This window comes from Perca fluviatilis, chromosome 1 (assembly GCF_010015445.1).
Source record: "Perca fluviatilis chromosome 1, GENO_Pfluv_1.0, whole genome shotgun sequence".
NCBI classification, from domain to species: Eukaryota; Metazoa; Chordata; class Actinopteri; order Perciformes; family Percidae; genus Perca; species Perca fluviatilis.
In genome coordinates this window covers 22,021,299-22,041,448 of record NC_053112.1, presented here as the reverse complement: position 1 = coordinate 22,041,448, position 20,150 = coordinate 22,021,299, and the positions used below count along the sequence as shown (strand labels likewise).

Here is a 20,150-nt window from a genome sequence, read left to right as displayed (position 1 = left end):
ATGACACTCTCATGAACGTGTCATAAACATTATAAACGAGTCATAAAGTGTTACCAAAACTTTCATAACATGAATGAGATTTAATGATGACATGAGCTCCCCTGAAAACATGATTTGTGAAATTATAGAGGTTCTTTAAAATATTGACAATATACTATTTTTGCCATGCATTTCTATTTTTCTGTAACTTCATCATAAGTAAAATGAGGCTATTATTGATGTATGACTCATGCATGAGGGTGATTTAGCAAAGGCAAGAAAGTGGACTTTCAGTAAGACTTTTCTCTGTTGAATTTTATGGTTTAACTTTTAGGGAGGGTGTGTCTGAGTTTTGGGGGGGGGGTATTACTTATAATCAATACATCCATACTGGGCGCAGTGTACTTGACCATAGATTGTTAATAATATACAGTCTATGTACCTGACCATAGACAGTAAAGTACCTGACAGGCAACACCCGGTGCTTGAATTTGCCCACATAAACGGAAGTAAATCTCACTATAAATTTGACGACACTTCCCTTTTCCGGTCTCTTTTGACCGCGAGGTGTCCTCATACGGCGTATATTCACGTGGTGAGATATAAATCTGATACTATCGTCTCATTATTAGCCTCACGTTATGAGGACTTACATGTTAGTAGAGCTGCCACTATGCTGCAGGGGTACATTAATGGAATCCGTCATTACAACCGGTGTAAAGGACTCAATATTAGGAATAGGTGCATGCTCGTGCTGCGGTGTGTCTGCGCTGTACTGCGACACATTGTGCTAGTCACTGGATTTCAATTAAAGAAGTAAAATAACATGTCCTCTGCAGTAAGTTGGTCTCCGTGGGTAAATATTCAATTTGGACAGCTTTAAATGGTTATGGCCAGTAAATATCTCCAAATATAAATGTAAGTGACCTAATGTAAAGTTCAGCTTTTCATCTCTCCATAGTTAACACAATCTTAGAATGACCTGAAAAGTGAAATGTTTGCACACTAGATATGGTCCATGGCTTGTTTAATTTTAAATTGACAGGGGACCCTGTTGACCATTGTATGCTGCCATCTTTGCCTGAGTGTGTGTTCTAACTTCCTGATTAAATGAAAATGATGTAGTCGGTTTGTCCGTCCGAACCTGCTGCTTGATTTTTTTTATATATAATATATTTATATATTTTATATATATAAAACCAATGAATCAACATATATATATATATATATATATATATATATATATATATATATATATATATATATATATATATATATATATATATATAAAACCAATGAATCAACATAAACCTCCATCTGTGTTTCAATGAGCTCTAGAAATAAACTTTACTTAATACTTTACTTACTATAAACAATTGACAGTAAATCATTTTTCCCTTCAGGGAACGTTCTCTGAATGTGTTTTTAAATAACCTTAAGAGAACCTCCAGGGATCGTTCTCTAAAGGTTCTCTGTATGTCTTTATAATAACCTCCAGGTAACGAAAGCACCATCTGCCCTGGAGGTTCTCTGAAAACCTTTAGAGAGCCTTTAGGGAACGTTCTCTATCTGGTTACCTGTTTACTGGGTCTGCTCTAAAGTATATTATTTTACCATTGGTCATATCAGAAGCTTTGCCATCAAAAATATTTGTACTGTTGTGGTCTGCTCACTGCTATCTGACTGTAAATGTTATTTCTCCTCTTCTAGCTCTTCCACTAACTCCTAACACAGGGTACACGATGTCCGGATGTGCTGCAGGTGAAGGGGGACGATGTGCTGGAGTTCTTTGCAGCAGGAGCCAACCTGTACTTCCAGGTAGAGCAGTGTCTGCAAGAGGAAGACTGACTGTAAGTTGGACTTTTTTGGTTTCATCTTTTCTAAATGAATTCCAACATAATTAAGCAAGAAAAATGGTTTCAGTTTTTATGTCCATTTCTGTTGTAGGTACAGTTATGAGAATTTGTATTCTTGTGGATTCATGGCCGTGCCTGGAAACACTCGTCCTAGTCGAATTGTCCTTTACTGACTCACTCTTAAAAAATAAATAAATAAAATAAGACGCAACCGTTGCTAAATTCCATACTTTTTTGGTCTGGTATGACCACTAGTTTATGGTGGCTAATGTTGGCAAACTCTCCCATACAACGGATATTACGGAGTCAGTTTGCCGGCTTTCTTTTCCTCTTGAGCTATTTGTACTATTGTTGCATTTTTATCATTTACCAATATCATGTAAGTGGCACTTATGGTCACTGCTCAGCAAAAGTTAGCATTTAAAATAGATTTAAAGCTTTTTTTTCTATTGCACTAAACATGCAGCACACCATTAAAGCCTGGCACTGATCTCGTCTGTGTTTAGGTGTCGGAAGTGTGCCAGAGTGATTTGGCTGGGTTTTCGCTAACACCATTAGGACTGCTGTCCCATGACTGGGGTTTGATAGTGACCTGAGCCACATCCTTGGTATAATGAAAATGTGTTTTTCTAGTCTAACTATTCGCCTCTGTGTAAAGTCTCTGATGCATCGGACACTTTAAGACCAATTTTCTCTATTAAAATGACCTCCGATGAAAATGTGTCATCCAAATTATGTGTCTCTTAAACAAATTATCACACGATGACTCTTCGAATGAATGAAGGATTTTATTTGGTAGCTGTAGTGGTCCAAGCTATTGAGATCATAGCATTAATGTCAAGTTTCATGTGAAACAAAAAAAAAATGGATGATTTTAGTGTCATAAATTTATATCTACTTTTGCTTGTTTATGCAACCCTGGATCCTTTGTTTGTTTTAGGATAGTTTAAAGGAGTTATAATGTTAAGCTGCCAAAAACTACATCTTGTGTATTGTGGCCTTCATACCCAAGCTTTTAATTTTTTTTGTGAAAGGCAAATAAGTTAACAGATCACCTGCTAAATATACCTTAAGGCTCTGACACACCAACCTGACGACCGACCGTCGGCAGAAAAGGCAGTCGGAGTGATCGGTCTCCCTGAGTTGGTAAAAAAAAAAAAAAAGTGCCTCGGAACACACCGAAGCGACGCTGACTTGAGCGTACGTTCTACGCGTGCGGGGGACATAGTACGTCTCCATAACAGCAGGCTGCGCTAATCTGTATTGTCGCCCCCAAAAAATGAAAACCGGCAGCTGATTGGACGAACGCGCGACGTGGGTCTGGCTTCTCCCGAATTTCAAAGCCAGACCATAATGGCGGCTTGTTTGGAATACGAGCTCGTATTTTACGAAGATAGTTCACTGAAACGTGTTTCTGAAAACATTTTAAGCGAGAAATAGGCCATGCAGTTGAATCTGTCTTCATTTCAGATCGACAAAGGTCAGTTTAAAAGATTTTCGTCTGATTTTTGAGAGGCGTTCGTCACGCTCATCCCGCTCGTCCTTTCCAGTAATTGGTCATTGAGTCCGACTGCCCACTGGCCGGTTCAACGAGTCAAATCGGCCCAAATGAACGCCGACTGCTCCTCTGACTGACGACGGCACGGAACACACCAAACGCACTCGGGTCAACGACCTCGCCAGACTGTCCGACAGCCGATAATTGGGTTGGTGTGGCAGCGCCTTTACACCTGCTTTAGTGTTTTTAAATCTGACCTTGTTAACAGTTGTGTTGCTTATGGAGTTACCTGTTTTGAATGATTTTTTATTTTTTTGCTGGAATGATTTCACACTCCAATGTCCGTATAGTCAAACTCGAGTGTATTTATTTGTATACCATCAAAACCATCCACTATGTAGACTGCTATCCGTTCACACTCTTATATACATAATTTGCATGCATACAAACATACAGCTCAAAGTATGCTACACATGACCCAGCGTGGCAATCAAAAGCTGTGCTCCTATTTCTGTAAAAACACCTGCTCTGTGGTTACTGCATAATCTATTTATGCTTTCCCTGTACTCCACATACTGTGCAAAAAGGTGAATAAAGTAAAGACATTACATCATACATACACATACAAATAAGCACAAAACAAAAAATGGTTCCTACACATCCTCCTTTCTGACTGTCAGACTAAATTTGTTGGTAGAAATAGGTTGTTGTGCAAAAAAAACTTAAACATTGCAGTGTATTCTGTAGTTTTAAACAAATTCTCATTCTGATTTTAGCGGTTTGATTTTCTGCTGCCAGTGGACACTGTTCACTGTATTAGAAAAGGCTTGACTGTCAGATCACAGGACCTTGACCGAACTGCATTGATTCAGATGAGTGTGGCAAGTAATTTGGCTTCCTTTTTGTCTTTCCCTCTCCAGGTGTGTACATTATTAACATGAGAACGACGTGGTAGCAGCCAAGGCCATTGTTGTCATGGAGAATCGAGGCGATGTTGGTGTATCTCCTCCAGGAATACAGGACAGGTCTGTTTTTATAGCCAAAGCTACTTTAACTAAATCTTTTTTTTTTTTTTTTTTTTTTTTTTAGTGATTCTACATAGAACATTCCATTAGTTCGGTCTTGATGAGATGTTCTGGTAAAGCAAGACTCACTCTTGCTCAACTCTTTACTCTGGGTTTTTTCCTTTTTTATCATTTACCAATATCATGTAAGTGGCACTTATGGTCACTGCTCAGCAAATGTTGGCATTAAAATAGATGAATGTTTCATTTATCTTATTTTTTATTTTAAGCTTATTCCATTGCACTAAACATGCAGCACAACATTAAAGCCTGGCACTGATCTTGTCTGTGTTTAGGTGTCGGAAGTGTGCCAGAGTGATTTGGCTGGGTTTTCGCTAACACCATTAGGACTGCTGTCCCATGACTGGGGTTTGATAGTGACCTGAGCCACATTTGAACATGTATACTAAAGTGCCTTTTTTCCCCCCCTCTCATCCTCTACTAACTGGGTACCTTCTGCAGGTTCACTTACACTAACGGCGTACTCACACTTGGCCCGGTTGCCTTGAACCGTGCCTGAGCACCCCCCCCCAGCTGGCCTGCACTCACACTGGAATAACTCATTCGGGGCCAGAGCAAGCTTAAGTCATTACATTACGGGACTCGCAAACTACAATTCATGTTCATCTGTAAATTAAGAACCGGGCACGTTTAGCGATCGCACTGATGCGTCCCGTGCCCGGGTCCAACCGAACCCTGACCTGGCCCACCTCTTTCAAGCGGGCACGGTATGGAGTGATCACACTAGTCAAGCGAACTGGACTTTGGGGTCAAACGTGCTCGGGCACTGTTTTAACTGCATGGGAGTGTGAGTACGCCCTAATTGTTATAACCTTTGCAGTATTTGTTGCCTTGTTTCTTCAAAGCAAATGGCAGCACATTTCCATTTGGGACCCACAAAGCACTGCCTCAGGTTACTTCAATTGTATCTGCTTCAATGACTCGGCAGATTCTTCAGTGACCGGATTAGACCCATGTGCAGGCACATTGTTAGGCTGTTATCTCTGAGCTTTTGCTGGTGTCTTTCACAGGAAAAAGGATGAGGGATGCAGAAACTACAGATGAAGACGTTGTCATCCTTTGCCCCAGGGGCTGTTGTGAAAAATCTCCAGGTAGCTCCCCTGGGAAGTTATGCCTGATCTCTAGTTCTACAGAGACCCAGAGGAGGTGAGTGACGCAAAATGACACATAAACCGATGCTGTGGCTCTCGTTGCACTGTATGGTTTTTGATCATCAAAAATGTATGTTAAAGACTGAAGAGCTATTCTTTTGTTGGGCTGATAATTCCTGTCTTAGATTAAGAGAAGAATTGTTGGCAGCTGAAAAGGCACTTGGCAAGGAGGAACATTTTTGGGTGGAGTTATGACATGATTTCTTTACTACTGACAATTTGTATGTAGTTTTTTATTGTGACTGTATATAGAATTTTTCCACCTTTCACTTAGAATTTATCTTGGACTGAGTTGTAGGATCCTACCATCTTGTATAGGAAATTGTCGTGTTGATCTTCGGAAGCTGTTGGTGGATGAATGTAGAAACAGTTAAACAGAATGCATATTAATGAAATATTTCTCACTCCGTTTCTTCAGAGGACTGGGGTGCCCAAACTCCACTGAACACTGGTCTGCAACTCCCACAGCACAGGCCTCTGACTGGGACGGTGCTAGCTCCGACTGATCCAAAGTCATGACTGTCAAAACACATGAGAAAGGCAACGCACTATGAGCTGAGAAATCAATAAAGTTGGCTGGTTTTTCATAAAACTATCTTGTTTTTTTTGCTAGACTTTATTGAATATATGCATGTTTGCACATGCATAATATAATGTTAACTTATAAAATATTTAGATACAAGTACATAGCATGGTTCAATGCCACATACTACAGTATTAATAGAGCTTAACACCTGTTTTGGTAAGGACAAAACCCAATGGGAAAACTCATACGAAATGCAAACAATGACGCATTTGAAATGTAATTTAATTTATACTTTTTATTGATCCTCAGGGGGGAAATTACAATTTACACTGTTAGAAATCACTACATAGGCCAGATAGGTCTCTCTCTCTCTCTCTCTCTCTCTCTCTCTCTCTCTCTCTCTCTCTCTCTCTCTCTCTCTCTCTCTCTCTCTCTCTCTCTCTCTCTCTCTCTCTCTCTCTCTCTCTCTCTCTCTCTCTCTCTCTCTTATATATATTTATATATATATATATATATATATATATCTAGCTAGCTAGCTAGCTAGCTCCCAGGCTGTGGAATAGCTTACCTCCTTATATTAGGGAATGTTCCTCTCTTATAGAGTTTAAACGACATTTGAAAGCTTACTTTTTCACTCTGGCTTTTGATCATCTATGAGTGCTGTGTTAATGATGTGATAGGATTGTAGTAGTATTTACTAGTGGCAAGGTCCAGAATTTAAATGTCTTGAAGATTGTTTTATTTTTTGTACAGCACTGGTCAACTTTTGTTGTATTAATATGTGCTTTATAAATAAATTGAACATTGAATATATATACACAAATTAAAAAACCTGATCTTTCATGACTACGTCAGTAATTCCTCCTTAAAAATTTATAATTTGAAATGATCCATGTTGAGTTCTGTGATGGGTGGACGTAACAAAATAATGGATGAAATTGGAGGTAATGAAAATGCATTTATACATCCATGTGTAAACCATAGATATATGGCTATAAATGTCAGTTGGGTATTGTGAATTATTACTAGTAGACCGTACACAGCCCAGTTGATTATCAGAGCAACACTTTAAAATAAAATTTCAATCAAGTTAATCATAACTTCATAAATTACTGCTTCATTTTTTACATGCATTTTCATCATTTCAGTTTACTTTGTTGCTTACACCATTAAATGCATTTCCCTTAAATGATTAATGGCAATGTTGTGTTGTGAATGATGAAGGTAAGACGGAAAATTATGAATCATGACACATATCACGACTGCTTAAATCAAATCACTTGACAATTGATAACTTTTTAAATTGCGTTTTTTGTTTTTTGCATTTTTACTGCCCCGGTTTTATCAATTATTTGTTGTTACTGCCACCATTAATAGAGTTATATATAGTAAAGTAATACGCATACACATACATTACGAAACTGAAGAACTTGTTATTGAGAGCAAGATAGACAGTCATACATGGATACCATCGATATTAATATGCATTGATACATTGCAATTACAACACAGTGTGAGTCAATTTGAAGAAATTCAATGAATAATTGTGAGCAAGAGTAATTTGAGGGTGATTGATTTAAAACAGTCCACCCCAGATGGGACTCGAACCCACAATCCCTGGCTTAGGAGGCCAGTGCCTTATCCATTAGGCCACTGGGGCAACTACAACATTATCTCGAAGAATACATTATTTCTAATAAAACGTGATATATATGTTGATGAACATACTTGGTTTATGGATGTATTGTATGGCAGTATCTTGTACATGATCTTGTATGATAAATATAATTTTTGTCAAAATTCAAAATCCTTCGTGTTCCGTTGCTAGGCAACAATGAACAAACCACTTAATCAAGTTCAACACAGAAGGGTCGAGTTGTTTCCTGTTGAGCCCCAAACTCTGTTTGACTACAAAATAAATGTCATTCGATAGCTGTATTCTAAAACGGTTGCAATGTCCCAACGTTTCCTTCAGATGTCATCTCCAACCTGGGGTTCAGCCCTCTCCGAGGTTTTTAGATAAGGGCCATGTATAGATAACATCAACGATTTAACCTTAATAGGTGTTTAATTGCCTCACTACATTATCAGGTCCTTTGCTTGTGCCTTTAATTTGAAAGTATGAGAGCGGAAACATTAATCTATGCAACCATTAAACTATCAGCATCAGCTAGCTAACGTTAACCAGGAGGATTGTACATTATTCTCCAGTCTAAAAACGTGTTAACTTTAACTGTAATGTTATCAGTGCCCTATTAGTCGTTAGGGAATTCAGTTTACGTGGTAGCGTTATCTGGCTGGTTTCAATGAAAGATGAAAGTGGATTGCTAAAAACGTTAGGAATCGTGCGTAACAGGTAAAAGCTAACGTTAACAGTTGGTGTTTTCGTTGATAGAAACACCCAGCGTTACCTAGGTTAGCTAGAGATAAACAAGTCTTAGCTAGCGCTAACGTTAGGTGCATCTAGACTCGTCGACATGGTGAGTTATCATTTTTTATACCTTATGCCAGGACCATTATTAATGCTGCCTCATCATAACTTAATATATCTCTGAAATTGTCGTACATGTTGGCCCCAACCAACTCAATGTCTGTGATAACTTTGGAAATTCAAATTGTGTACCTTGGCAGATCCTTTCTCGCGTGAAGCCAGCCGTGGGAGGAGAGACACCGTTGAGCATCAGTGAGAAAAAGAGGAAAAACAAGACAAAAGTTCCTAACTTGGAGGAATACCTGCAACAGAGAGACTACCTTGGGGCTTTGACACTGTTAGAGGTACTTAAACACATAACACATGGGTTAATATATATATAATTGCTTGCTAATAAGGCTTTTGATTATAAGGACCATCCTTCACTAGAGGGGAAAGGTTTAGTGTTTCCATGCTGACATGCATTCATGGACCACAATTAATGGAATCAATTGAATTAATTGTGTGCTGTACTGCAGCTGACCAATATCTTTGTTTTTCAACTGTAAAATATCCTGCTTAGTATGTATTGTTGTGGTCACACAGAAATCAAAACAAAATCTAAGGGTCCATAATATCAAGATTGTTTGTCATATCGTTATTGGATTTTTAAAGTAAGTGGTCTGTTAGTTACTGTCTTGTGCCTGCCTGTGATTGATTTGACCATGCTTTTTCAAAAGTTAGGAATTAAGCAGCAATTTCCTACAATACAAAATATCCAAATGGGATGATTCCGTTGAGAGATTCGGTGTGATGAATCTACTGGGTTAACTTGACCCTGTGGCTGAATAAATAATTGCTGCACTTTTACAAAGGAGTTAACCTTTATTTTTTCTACCGCAATGCCTTTTGCAGTTTATCCTGTGTCATGCCCTGAAACTCCCACATCTATGCTACAGACCTCTCTTTATTACTGAGTGCTGCTGCTGATAATTTGTTGCTGTGTCATCTCTAGTTTCAGAGAAGTATCGGCGAGAAAGAGGAGCATACGGACCAATGGATTGGCTACTGCGCCTTTCACTTGGGTGATTACAAGAGAGCTATGGAGGTATTTTCTGTTGTATATATGTCTGAATAAGTGTGTGTAGTTTGGTGCAAAAATAGTACCCCAGATGCAATAATTCACATAACCAATAATACTGAATACCTGTCTGATAAACTCGTAGAGTCTGATCACATTTGCAATATTTCCTCATCATGTTGTGACAGGAGTACAAGTCTCTGACCATGAAGCCTGAATGTCCTGCTCAGGTGTGGGTCTTTCTGGCCTGTGCAATGTTTTTTCTGGGGCTCTATAAAGAGGCTGAGGAGGCCGCATCTAAGGGTAGGCTTTCCAGCTGTTACATTAGTAAATTCCTTTTTTGTACTGTATGCTAACCACGGCATGCAACCCTCGCACTATTAAGTATTTGATTGTCTCTAGCTCATCAAATCATTATCAAAATATGAACAAAATATGGTATTGGTATATGGTATATGGTTGTTGTTTTTTAATAAGGTGAAACATTTTTGCTATTGAATTGTACCAAATTGGTGTAAAGATGCTGTGAGTTCTAATTATCAATAATTATTGGTTTATTTTTCAATTATGTTGCTCATTCATATTATTTCAGTCAAAAATCATATTTACAAGATACAAAGTCATTTGGGATTTTTTTTTGTAGCTCACCAAAACATAATCCAAACGTCACTAATTATGAAAGCCCGCCATTTTTGCGCATAGGGTTGTCCACATACTTTTGGACAACCTTCAATTAAAATAGTTATTGTGCACCAGGTTGTAGTCAAGAGTCCTGCAGAGAAAGTCTGCAGGATTTTATTGTGAAGGCTTTTTTGCAGCTTGAAAAACACAAAGAAATGTTGTCGTTTTTTCCGTATCACATACAATGCTGTTCAGTCAGTTATGTAATTGCTGAGAGAACGTTTATGATACATTTTGCATCTTAAATTTGCTTTCTCTTTCTGTCTGTAGCGCCAATGTCCCCCCTCCAAAATCGATTACTCTTCCACTTGGCTCACAAGGTTAGAACACTACTATATTATTTTATTATATTATGTTTACTTTTTCTCTCTGTCTTCACTTACACACTAAAAATTCACTGCTGAGCTGCCCTGCACCGTAGATACAGGTTTAAGTCTAAAATATGAGAGAAACATACAGGTCTGTATTCATGTCATACAATACTGATGTTATAGTTAATTCCATCTTGTTTCGTCTGAGCTCAACAATGAGGAACACTTGGTGGCATTTCTAGTGTTTGTGTAATAGATTTGAGTATTTAAACTTCTCATGACTTTTTATTCCTTGGGTGATTTGTATCCCCCCCCCCCACCCCCCCAGTCTTTTTAGCTTTTTGCGTCATCATGATCACATTTCTGAATGATGTATTCCTTATTGCCCGTTGTTTTCAGTTCAATGATGAGAAGAAGCTGATGGGTTTCCACCAGAACCTAGAGGATGTGACAGAGGACCAGCTGAGCCTGGCATCCATCCACTACATGCGCTCCCACTACCAGGAGGCTATAGACATCTATAAACGCCTTCTACTGCAGAACAGGTAGGTGCTTTCCCGCTCTCTTAAATTAGTTTCAGAGTCCTGTGCCATCCTCACGCCACCTTGACAGGTATGAGTTGTTTTTTTGAGCTTCATGCCTTATGGAACCATAAAGATAATAATAAGTGTCAGTGCAGCTGGTCTGCTGAGCTAGCTTCCTCTAACACTGATATAATATCGGAAGTAGCAGGGGTAAGAAAATGAAAGACTTTGATTTCATTGTGCCACTTCTCAGAGATCTATTGTTGGCTTTGTGGCATCTGTAGGCCAAGGTGCATCTGAGGTTTTTTTTAACTAGGTTCTGCTGTCAATCTAGTAAAAAAAACTCAGATGCACCTTGGCCTTTTAGTTGCATGCCTACTACTTCTTCCAAATGCTGACAGAAAAATGCAAGAACTGCCAGCAAGTTACTTGGGATAACACTACCGAGCATTGAACACATTTACAAAGACAGACTGGTGAGAAAGGCCAATAACATTGTATGTGACTACACACACCCCCTGGCATCATATTTTAAACTACTGCCATCTATGCGTCGTTTCTGCCTACCCCTTCTGACCAAGAACAGATCCAAATTCTCTTTCGTACCACAAGCCATAAAAGCCTTAAATCATTCAAAATAAGCTAGTCGTCCAGCTGGCCTGATCATACCCAAGGGTGTATAGTGTATTGTAGTGTGTGATGTATATTCTTCATGTTATGCCTGTTGGTGTCTGATGTAAGGACTATTTGTTTGTATCATATGTCTGATGTCTTGTCATAAAGTGCCTTGCGATTGTGCCGCAAACCCAACTGCCCCACAGGGACAATAAAGTTATCTACTACTACTAAAATATCAAAATAGCTCTATGCAAAGATTTCAGAAAAACCCAGAGTACCAGCCCATTTTCTCAAAGGCTTGATTTTCCTTGTGTTTGATAACCTGCAAATATCCATTCCTTTTAAACTCATTTCTGGCATTCAGGTGTTCCCTTGTTTGTGTCTGTTTGTTCCTGTGATAACTTCTTGTCTCTGACTTTTTGTACATGAGATTCAATAAAAATCTATGAAGAAAATATGTCAATTTATAAAGATATTTGCTATCATAATATACAATAATAATAAGATCTGCCATTTGCTGAAATGCCATGTTGACTATAAAAGAAACATTTATGTTATATATATATATATATATATATATATATATATATATATATAATAGATTATACATACTAATAGGTTAGTTTTAAGTATTAGGTCTCGCTGAACTATGGCTTTTTTTCCCACATGGAACAAAATTAATAAAATAAGAAATTTTTTTTATGATACATTTTTTATTTGTTTTATATTTTTTGAACAAACATACAGAACAAACAAATACAGTGGAACAGGAACTTAAAATCTCCCACCCTCTGTGGTCTCGAGGAAAAACAAAACAAACCAGAATACAAGATAACAAAACAAAAATCACACCTTGCCTAGTCGCTCTCTTCTAATTCTTGTGATGCTGAGGTCACCAGGATCGATACCTGTTAATCCTTGCTGTAGAGAGCTCGAGCATAACTATGTCTAGATGTCAAAGCGAGTGGGGCGGGGGAGCCAGCGCTGAGCTATCATTTTATAAGACAGTTATTATAAGTTACCATGGAGCCTTGCCCGAGATGGGATACAAATATCAGCACCGAGGAGAAGCACTTGTTGAGAGCGGTCCAGACTGTACTGCAGGCTCCCATTAAATACAAACCTAATACTTAAAACGGATCACATTTGAGTCGATGCGGTCAAATCTCCAACCACTTTTACTCGGCCATGAATTGGAAGGAATTCTTGATTTACTTATCTAATTTGAGTAATAATTTAATTAAATCTGTATACACACTAGTATGGCAAGCAATATAAGATCATAGTGAACAACAGTTACAAAATGTACTGTTCTAAACAGCATATGTTTAGAAAAAAACACAATATAATGCGTCCAGCTACAAGTAATGCGTCTGAAAGCTAGTTTCACACCCTCATTGCATCTTGTCTTTCAGAGATTACCTCGCCCTGAAAGTTTACGTGGCTCTGTGTTACTACAAGCTGGACTACTATGATGTGTCCCAGGAGGTGTTGGCTGTGTACCTGCAGAGCATGCCAGACTCCACTATTGCCCTCAACCTCAAGGCCTGCAACCACTTCAGACTCTACAATGGCAAGGCAGCTGAGGTACTCAGTGTTTGATTGCTGCATATCCTGGCTGATATTTTGGTTGTTCTTCATATGTGTTTTCACATTTTCATACATATATTATTTGGTTTTGTTCGGTCTGTGAAGACTGTCGCTATCTGTGTAAATATAGATCGTCCAAAAAGGTTAATAAATGAAAAGGATTTTTATTTTTTTAAATCTCCATCCAGGTCTGTGGTTCTATCACCATGCACCAATATGTTAACATAAAAACTCCAACAAATAATAAAAAGGCAGATATAGCAACAGCTAGTAGTACTGTAACTTTTAGTAAGAAGGAACTAATTGAATATATTTTTAGTGGTGTCAGTGCACAATTTCATTTATGTATTATCCATGCATGCACCATTACAGTTGCACCAGTTTTCTTTGGGGAGAGTAGCTAGTGGACGGTTTGACTTATGTGTGCTCTCTCTCCCTCTAAGGCTGAGTTGAAGAACCTAATCGACATCTCCTCCTGCTCCTTTGAGTTTGCTAAGGAGCTTATCCGACACAACCTGGTAAGCTCTTCACAAGCTCTATCTGTGAGTGTGTAGGTGTGTGTGAGTGTGTGTGCATACACTAGTGACTTACGTGCTACTTTTCCACACTCTGAATCTCTCTTCTGTGTACTGCAGGTGGTGTTTCGCGGTGGGGAGGGGGCGTTGCAGGTGCTGCCTCCGCTGATCGATGTGATCCCAGAGGCCAGACTCAACCTAGTCATCTACTATCTCAGACAAGGTGTGGAGCCATGGCATTGCAGTTTTCTGGAACAAGGAAAATATTTCTATTTAAATGCAACAAATGTTTATACACAAATACAATGCAAGAACATATTTCTATTAACTCTACTCTCTCATTATTTTTATGTAATCTGATTACAATGTAATGATATACAACACAATGAGATCACACTCTTATGTAATACTTATCTTGATTTAATATAGTTAAGAATCATTAAAAAAAAAAAAAAATAGAAAACCTAAGATAACTCCCTTCTTCATTATATCATGTGACATGCAAAGTAAACGCATCATCGCCATTGTCACATTGCTGTTAATTAAATGTTGTTGTAGTTGTTTTAAGTCTCAGATTTTAGAGAACACCTACCCTAGCTCATGGATTCACATGCATTTCATACTTCCAGATGATGTCCAGGAAGCGTACAATCTCATCCAAGATTTGGTGCCCACGACACCTCAGGTAATGATTTGAAGTGACATTGGGTTTTCATGTGATATCGCACTCATTCTTTAAAGCGCAATGTAACTATTTGGTCTCAGAAAGAAACTCCAGATCTGCTCAATTTCACTCTAACGTGAAAAATAATACAGTAGCTGTGTTTAGCTACCACCAGTGCTAATCTTGACTTTTGTTTGCATTCAAGGTTACACTTCTTTTTTTTTTTACAGGAAAGAAAATGTACAATGAAAACCAGAATCATGCCAGATTAAATGTAGCCTATTAATAAACCTCCTCTCCTCGCTCCACTTAAGAGTTCCCGGAGAGCCTTTTTCTTTTATTTAAAGCACTTCAATGTTGCCTGGATCTAAAAGCCTGTGAAGCTGGCTTTTGTATCTCTTTTATGCATTGTTGTACTTTTTAAAGTGGATTTTGATGAGGGTTTGAAGCAGCAATGAAAAAATAGATCAAATGATTGATAAACTCATTATTTATAAACTTGTTTATGTTTTACCAGAAAGTGAATTATTGCTTGTAAGTGCTTTTATCAAGATAATTAGTGTTGCCTTTCTCCCTTTTTGAGTCCTTTCACCATATTATGATTCACTTTCTCAGGAGTATATTTTGAAAGGAGTGGTAAATGCGGCGTTGGGACAAGAAATTGGATCAGTGAGTATTTTTGTTAAATAAATATAGTCACACTCAATCAAATGTGATAAGAGTGAGTCTAAGAGACAAACATTTTTGCGCTTTTCTTTTTCAGAGGGATCATCTGAAAATTGCTCAGCAGTTCTTTCAGTTAGTTGGAGGCTCGGCCAGCGAGTGTGGTACATTGAGTAGACATTTGATCAATATGAGCTTTTAAAGCAAAACTGTGTGAGAATGTGTGTAACATTGTTCTCCCTTTCAGACACTATTCCTGGCAGGCAGTGCATGGCCTCCTGCTTCTTCCTCTTGAGACTGTTTGAAGATGTTCTCATATATCTAAACTCAGTCAAGGTTAGTGTTGCTCAGTACAAGGCTCACAAAAGCAGTGAAGAATCGCAGTGACATTACTTTACTGTGATATTAGTATGTAAGATGTTTAAAAAAGACTCTCACACACTGGGTGACAAGTGTCACTTCAGATTACAAGTGGTGCTTTACAGATGATGTACATTTATTCAGGTGTGTGGACTTTTGTATGCACTTTTCTTTTGAACATGTGGACACTTTTGTGTAGGCATAATCGTGCTTTTTTCTCAGGGTTACTTCTATAATGATGATACGTTCAACTTCAACTATGCTCAAGCTAAAGCAGCCCTTGGCAACTACAAAGAAGCAGAAGAGGTACCTTACTTCATCATACATCTACACAACTGCTTTTTATAGACTTTGATCAATTCTGATTAGTTGCTGACAAATTGTTTTGGACTCAATATTTCTTTCAGATTTTTCTGCTGATTCAGAGTGAAAAGATCAAGAATGACTATGTCTACCTCAGCTGGCTGGCACGATGCTGTATGTATAGTAGTTGTACCGATGATCGTATATTTAATTACACAAATATTTCTGCAGGTCAAATTCATTCATGTAGAACAATTCATACAAATCTTTCAACCTAACATACATTTCGACTTTAAAAGGAATTGTAAACACTTTAAAAGAGTGAATGCAGACATAAAGACAAAATAAAAGAACATTAGAAGGCAGTAAAAATAACAGTAGTTCACTAATTATATATTGATTATGATGATTGATTGATTGATTGATTGATTGATTGATTGTTAACTAGCATGTAATTACCAAAACCAGAGCAATATCTTCTAGTCCCTCAGTGTTTCTCCAACATGCTTGCTGCATTTGGCACCAGCTGCAGAAAGGAGAGGCCTTTTTAGGTAGACACGAAAAAAGTTGTAGTAGGCTACACCTGATGAGATAAAGCATGAAGAATACTCTCAGAGATCTTAAGTCGGAGAAAGACTGAGGAAGCCTTTATACTTGTTCACTGAGGCTGAGATCTGAATCCAACATCAATGCCAGATTTCTAGCCTTAGGTTTGTAAAGAATTTAGGTTCACTCTTGCACCGAGCCGGTGTCACTCTCAACAGCTCTAAGAAATGTATTTCTCCATTAATCCACATCAATACAACCTGCCCACAGGCGTTTGATATTTTCCAAATCTTCATCTATAAAAGTTGCTGAAACTGCCTATGAATGATGGATTATTGAACACTTGTCTTGTTCTTGTCAGACATAATGAACCAGAGGGGTCGACTTGCCTGGGAGCTCTATCTGAAGATGGGCACTTCCTCCGATTCCTTCAGTCTGCTGCAGCTCATTGCCAACGACTGCTACAAGGTGACATCATCCTCTGTTTTCTGCCTCATGTATCATCTGTGATGACCACTCAAATGGGAATACATGCGTAAATGTATGAACTATTGCTGAAACAATTAGTCAATGAATTGCTTAGTGGATCGACAGAAAATGAATCGACAACTTTTTGATAATCAGTTAATTGTTTCAGTCATATTTCAAGCAAAAATGCCAAACACTCTGGTTCCAGCTACTATTTGATTTTATTGTATTTCCAAATTGTTGCTGGTTACTTTTCTGTCAATCGACTAATTGTTTAAGCTCTATTTAATGTCTTCTTCTGGCTGTTTCTTTATTAGAATACAATTGTTTATTGCTAAAGGCCAGGGTCCTTCAATGCAACAAAAAACTGTACATGCAACCAAAAGTGTGAGCAGCAGTGCAGTCTGAGCTCCCATGAAAGCAGTAAAATCAAACATCTGTAGGGGTTGCTAATACAGTGCCAACAACTATTATTTTAATCACAACTAATACATTTTTCAATGTGATTATTATATTTATTCTTTAACAAGATAAATAAATTAAAAGAAACAAGTTTTCCAAGAACTACGCACCATATTATTATTTTTTTTATTTATCTCCGCATCTAACTTATTATCTTTAGAGACACCTACAAAGCTCATATTTTAACTTGAAGGGACTCACAAACTCACGTACTTTGGTGCGCATTCTCGTGAAATTCGTAAGGGCTTAGGGTTGTCCCGATGTCGAATTTCAAAGGGCGCGAGGGTTTGAGTACACACTTACCGAGCTCTTTCCGTGAGTCTGCATCAATGCAGACTTCACCAAAGGGAATTACCCACAGTTCAAAGCGTTGTGACGTTTACCGCGGAGACCGTAGGGAAATCCGGAAATTACAAAAAGGTAAACAACAGCACGACCACGGAACACAGACCAACCGGTTGTCCAGCTTGTAAAACAAGAGCTTGAAATAATGTGGAATCACGCAGCCGTCTCCTGTGCCTTGGCCGTGTGGAAAGCAACAAACTTAAAATGAAAATTCCCAAACCGGCAAGTGTCAACAACATCTTTGTTATGAAACGTCGCCAAGGTAACGTGATCTCGTGAAGTGCTGTCCCAATCCCATTTATACCTATCTGAGCCCATGTGGCCTCACACACTCACTCACTGAGCACCTGAGATCAGTTAAGTCTGTGAGTCTTTAGTCCTTAGTCCTCAGGGCTCACTTTGGGATTGGGTCATTATGTTGAATACTAGTGCTCATGATCACAGCCTGTTGTTCCAGATGGGCCAGTTCTACTATGCAGCTAAAGCGTTTGATGCACTGGAGAAACTGGACCCAGGATCCAACTACTGGGAGGGCAAGAGAGGAGCATGTGTCGGCATCTTCCAGCTCATACTGGCAAATAAGGAGTCCAAGTATGATTGTCTCTTTTTCATTACATTATATTACATTACATTCATTTACTGCTGCTTCTATCCAAAACAATTTAGAATAAGTGCATTCAACCATCAAGATGCCACCCAAAAATTGCAAGAGTCATGCAAGTACATAAAATTCATCAAATAAGCAAAAGCAAAGCTGCTTCAAGTGCTACATTTTAGAAACAAGATTTCCTCTGCAATAATGTGATCACATCACACATTTAACAATGTTGTGTAGTTGGTTTTTTTTGTTTTGTTTTTTGGGATCAATTTATTATTATTTTTTAGCACCATTTATCATACAGACATACAAAACAAATTCCACAATATGTGCCAGGTAATGTCAAGTGGTGCATAGAACAGATGAACACAAATTGAACAAGAATAAAAACCCTCTCCCACCCCCCACCCTCTGCGGTCTTTTTTTTTTTTTTTTTTTTGCAAAACATTATATGTCAAAGAGATCCCTGTCATTAACCAGTAAAACTGATTAACATCTGGACTGACATCAAACTTCTGTGGTCTGTTTGTTTGGGTGTGATGTCTAAATGAAAGAAACATGAGCGATGGTGCATTCTTGATCTAATCTTGTTTCCTCACGCATCCTGTTTGTGTTCTAGGGAGACACTTAAAGAGGTGTTGTCTCTGCTGCGAAATTCAGGAAACCCCCAGGTTGAATACATCATCCGAGTTCTGAGGAAGTGGGCCAAAGACAACAGAGTCCTCCTCTCATGACAACTTTGGGCACTGAACTTCAGCTCACTACATCAAGAGTAGCTACATTATGCAGACATCATCAGTCATAGTGCATTTGGTCATTTCACTTGATTAAATCGTATTTATGATATCTACACCCCAAGAAGAAATATGGAACTATTATTTCTGCCACACTATTGTTGAAATATGTAAGTTTTGAATTGCAATTCTCTATATACTCATATATTTGTATTAAAATGTGACTGTATTTTTTAATCAACTTTTTTATGTCTTTTAAATGATTTATATGAAATTCAGTACAGTAATTTACCTCACACAGTTTTTTCTCAGCTTTTTTTAAGCAATACAAAATCTATTAGCAGAACAAGAAAGAACAGAACAATAAAGATAAAGAAGTTAGGCACAAGATATGAGTGTATACTGTAAAGGCAGGGGAAAAAAATAAACGTGAGCAAGACATAAATAAATAATTGGGATTATCAAGAGCATAATAAATATATATATTTACAATTCTATATACAAGAGGCAGTTTGTACAATTAAAGATTTTGACATGTTTTTTTGTTTTCTATTCATCTTTGTATATATACACACACACACACACACATACATATATATATATATGTGTGTGTGTGTGTGTGTGTGTGTAATATATATATATATATATATATATATATATATATATATATATATATATATATGTGTGTGTGTGTGTGTGTGTGTGTGTGTGTGTGTGTGTGTGTGTGTGTGTGTTTATGAATGAAATGATAACAAAGGAAAAGGAAGCAGAAATAAAAGATACCTATGTGAATGTGATATTTACCTTACACATTTAAAAATGTATCAAATCCAGCGAGTGAGTATCAGGATTACTTTTGAAAATGACTATCAGGAGATTTTAATGTTGAAACATTCTACTTTAAAGGACACCGAGTTCTGTACATCTTTCCAAAATGCATGTGTATGTACTAAAGGAGCATGCTCAAAAGTTTATATTAAAGAATAAAAGAAAATAAAAAGATTCATCCCCAACCTAAATTTCTTCACACAGTTTAATATAATTAGGAGCATGGCTTCTACACGTGACCTGTGAAACATTTGTATTCTACATACTAACTGTAAGCAGGAGTTGAGTATGTAGTGTATTGACAGCGGTAAAAAGTAACTGAATTAAGAATACTAAAGTGCCACAGTGCCAGTA

General features: G+C 37.8%; 1 protein-coding gene, 1 long non-coding RNA gene and 2 other non-coding genes across 5 annotated transcripts; 3 read left to right on the top strand and 1 right to left on the bottom strand.

The window, feature by feature from the left end:
- The first annotated feature begins 517 nt into the window (after positions 1-517).
- LOC120568056 lies at positions 518-6,164 on the top strand. Of its 2 annotated transcripts, none has more exons than XR_005640655.1 (5): positions 518-574; positions 1,690-1,829; positions 4,254-4,358; positions 5,429-5,564; positions 5,988-6,164. It is a non-coding gene; the product is annotated as an uncharacterized LOC120568056 (long non-coding RNA). The 2 variants fall into 2 exon arrangements; XR_005640656.1 differs by lacking the exon at positions 518-574 and adding an exon at positions 621-897.
- LOC120569580 lies at positions 2,298-2,440 on the top strand. The gene has a single exon (XR_005640901.1). It is a non-coding gene; the product is annotated as a small nucleolar RNA SNORA62/SNORA6 family (small nucleolar RNA).
- Positions 6,165-7,682: 1,518 nt separating the features above from the next.
- On the bottom strand, positions 7,683-7,755 carry trnar-ccu. Its single transcript has one exon. It is a non-coding gene; the product is annotated as a tRNA-Arg (tRNA).
- A 485-nt stretch (positions 7,756-8,240) lies between these two features.
- On the top strand, positions 8,241-19,205 carry ttc26 (tetratricopeptide repeat domain 26). Its single transcript, XM_039817193.1, has 18 exons — positions 8,241-8,575; positions 8,727-8,870; positions 9,521-9,613; positions 9,775-9,889; positions 10,538-10,587; positions 10,978-11,123; positions 13,136-13,307; positions 13,754-13,828; positions 13,946-14,048; positions 14,455-14,510; positions 15,105-15,158; positions 15,253-15,316; positions 15,400-15,488; positions 15,735-15,818; positions 15,920-15,989; positions 16,723-16,829; positions 18,094-18,227; positions 18,854-19,205. Exons 1-18 carry the CDS (start codon positions 8,573-8,575, stop codon positions 18,966-18,968), a joined length of 1,674 nt encoding a protein of 557 aa, XP_039673127.1. The 5' UTR covers positions 8,241-8,572; the 3' UTR covers positions 18,969-19,205.
- The last annotated feature ends 945 nt before the right edge of the window (positions 19,206-20,150 follow it).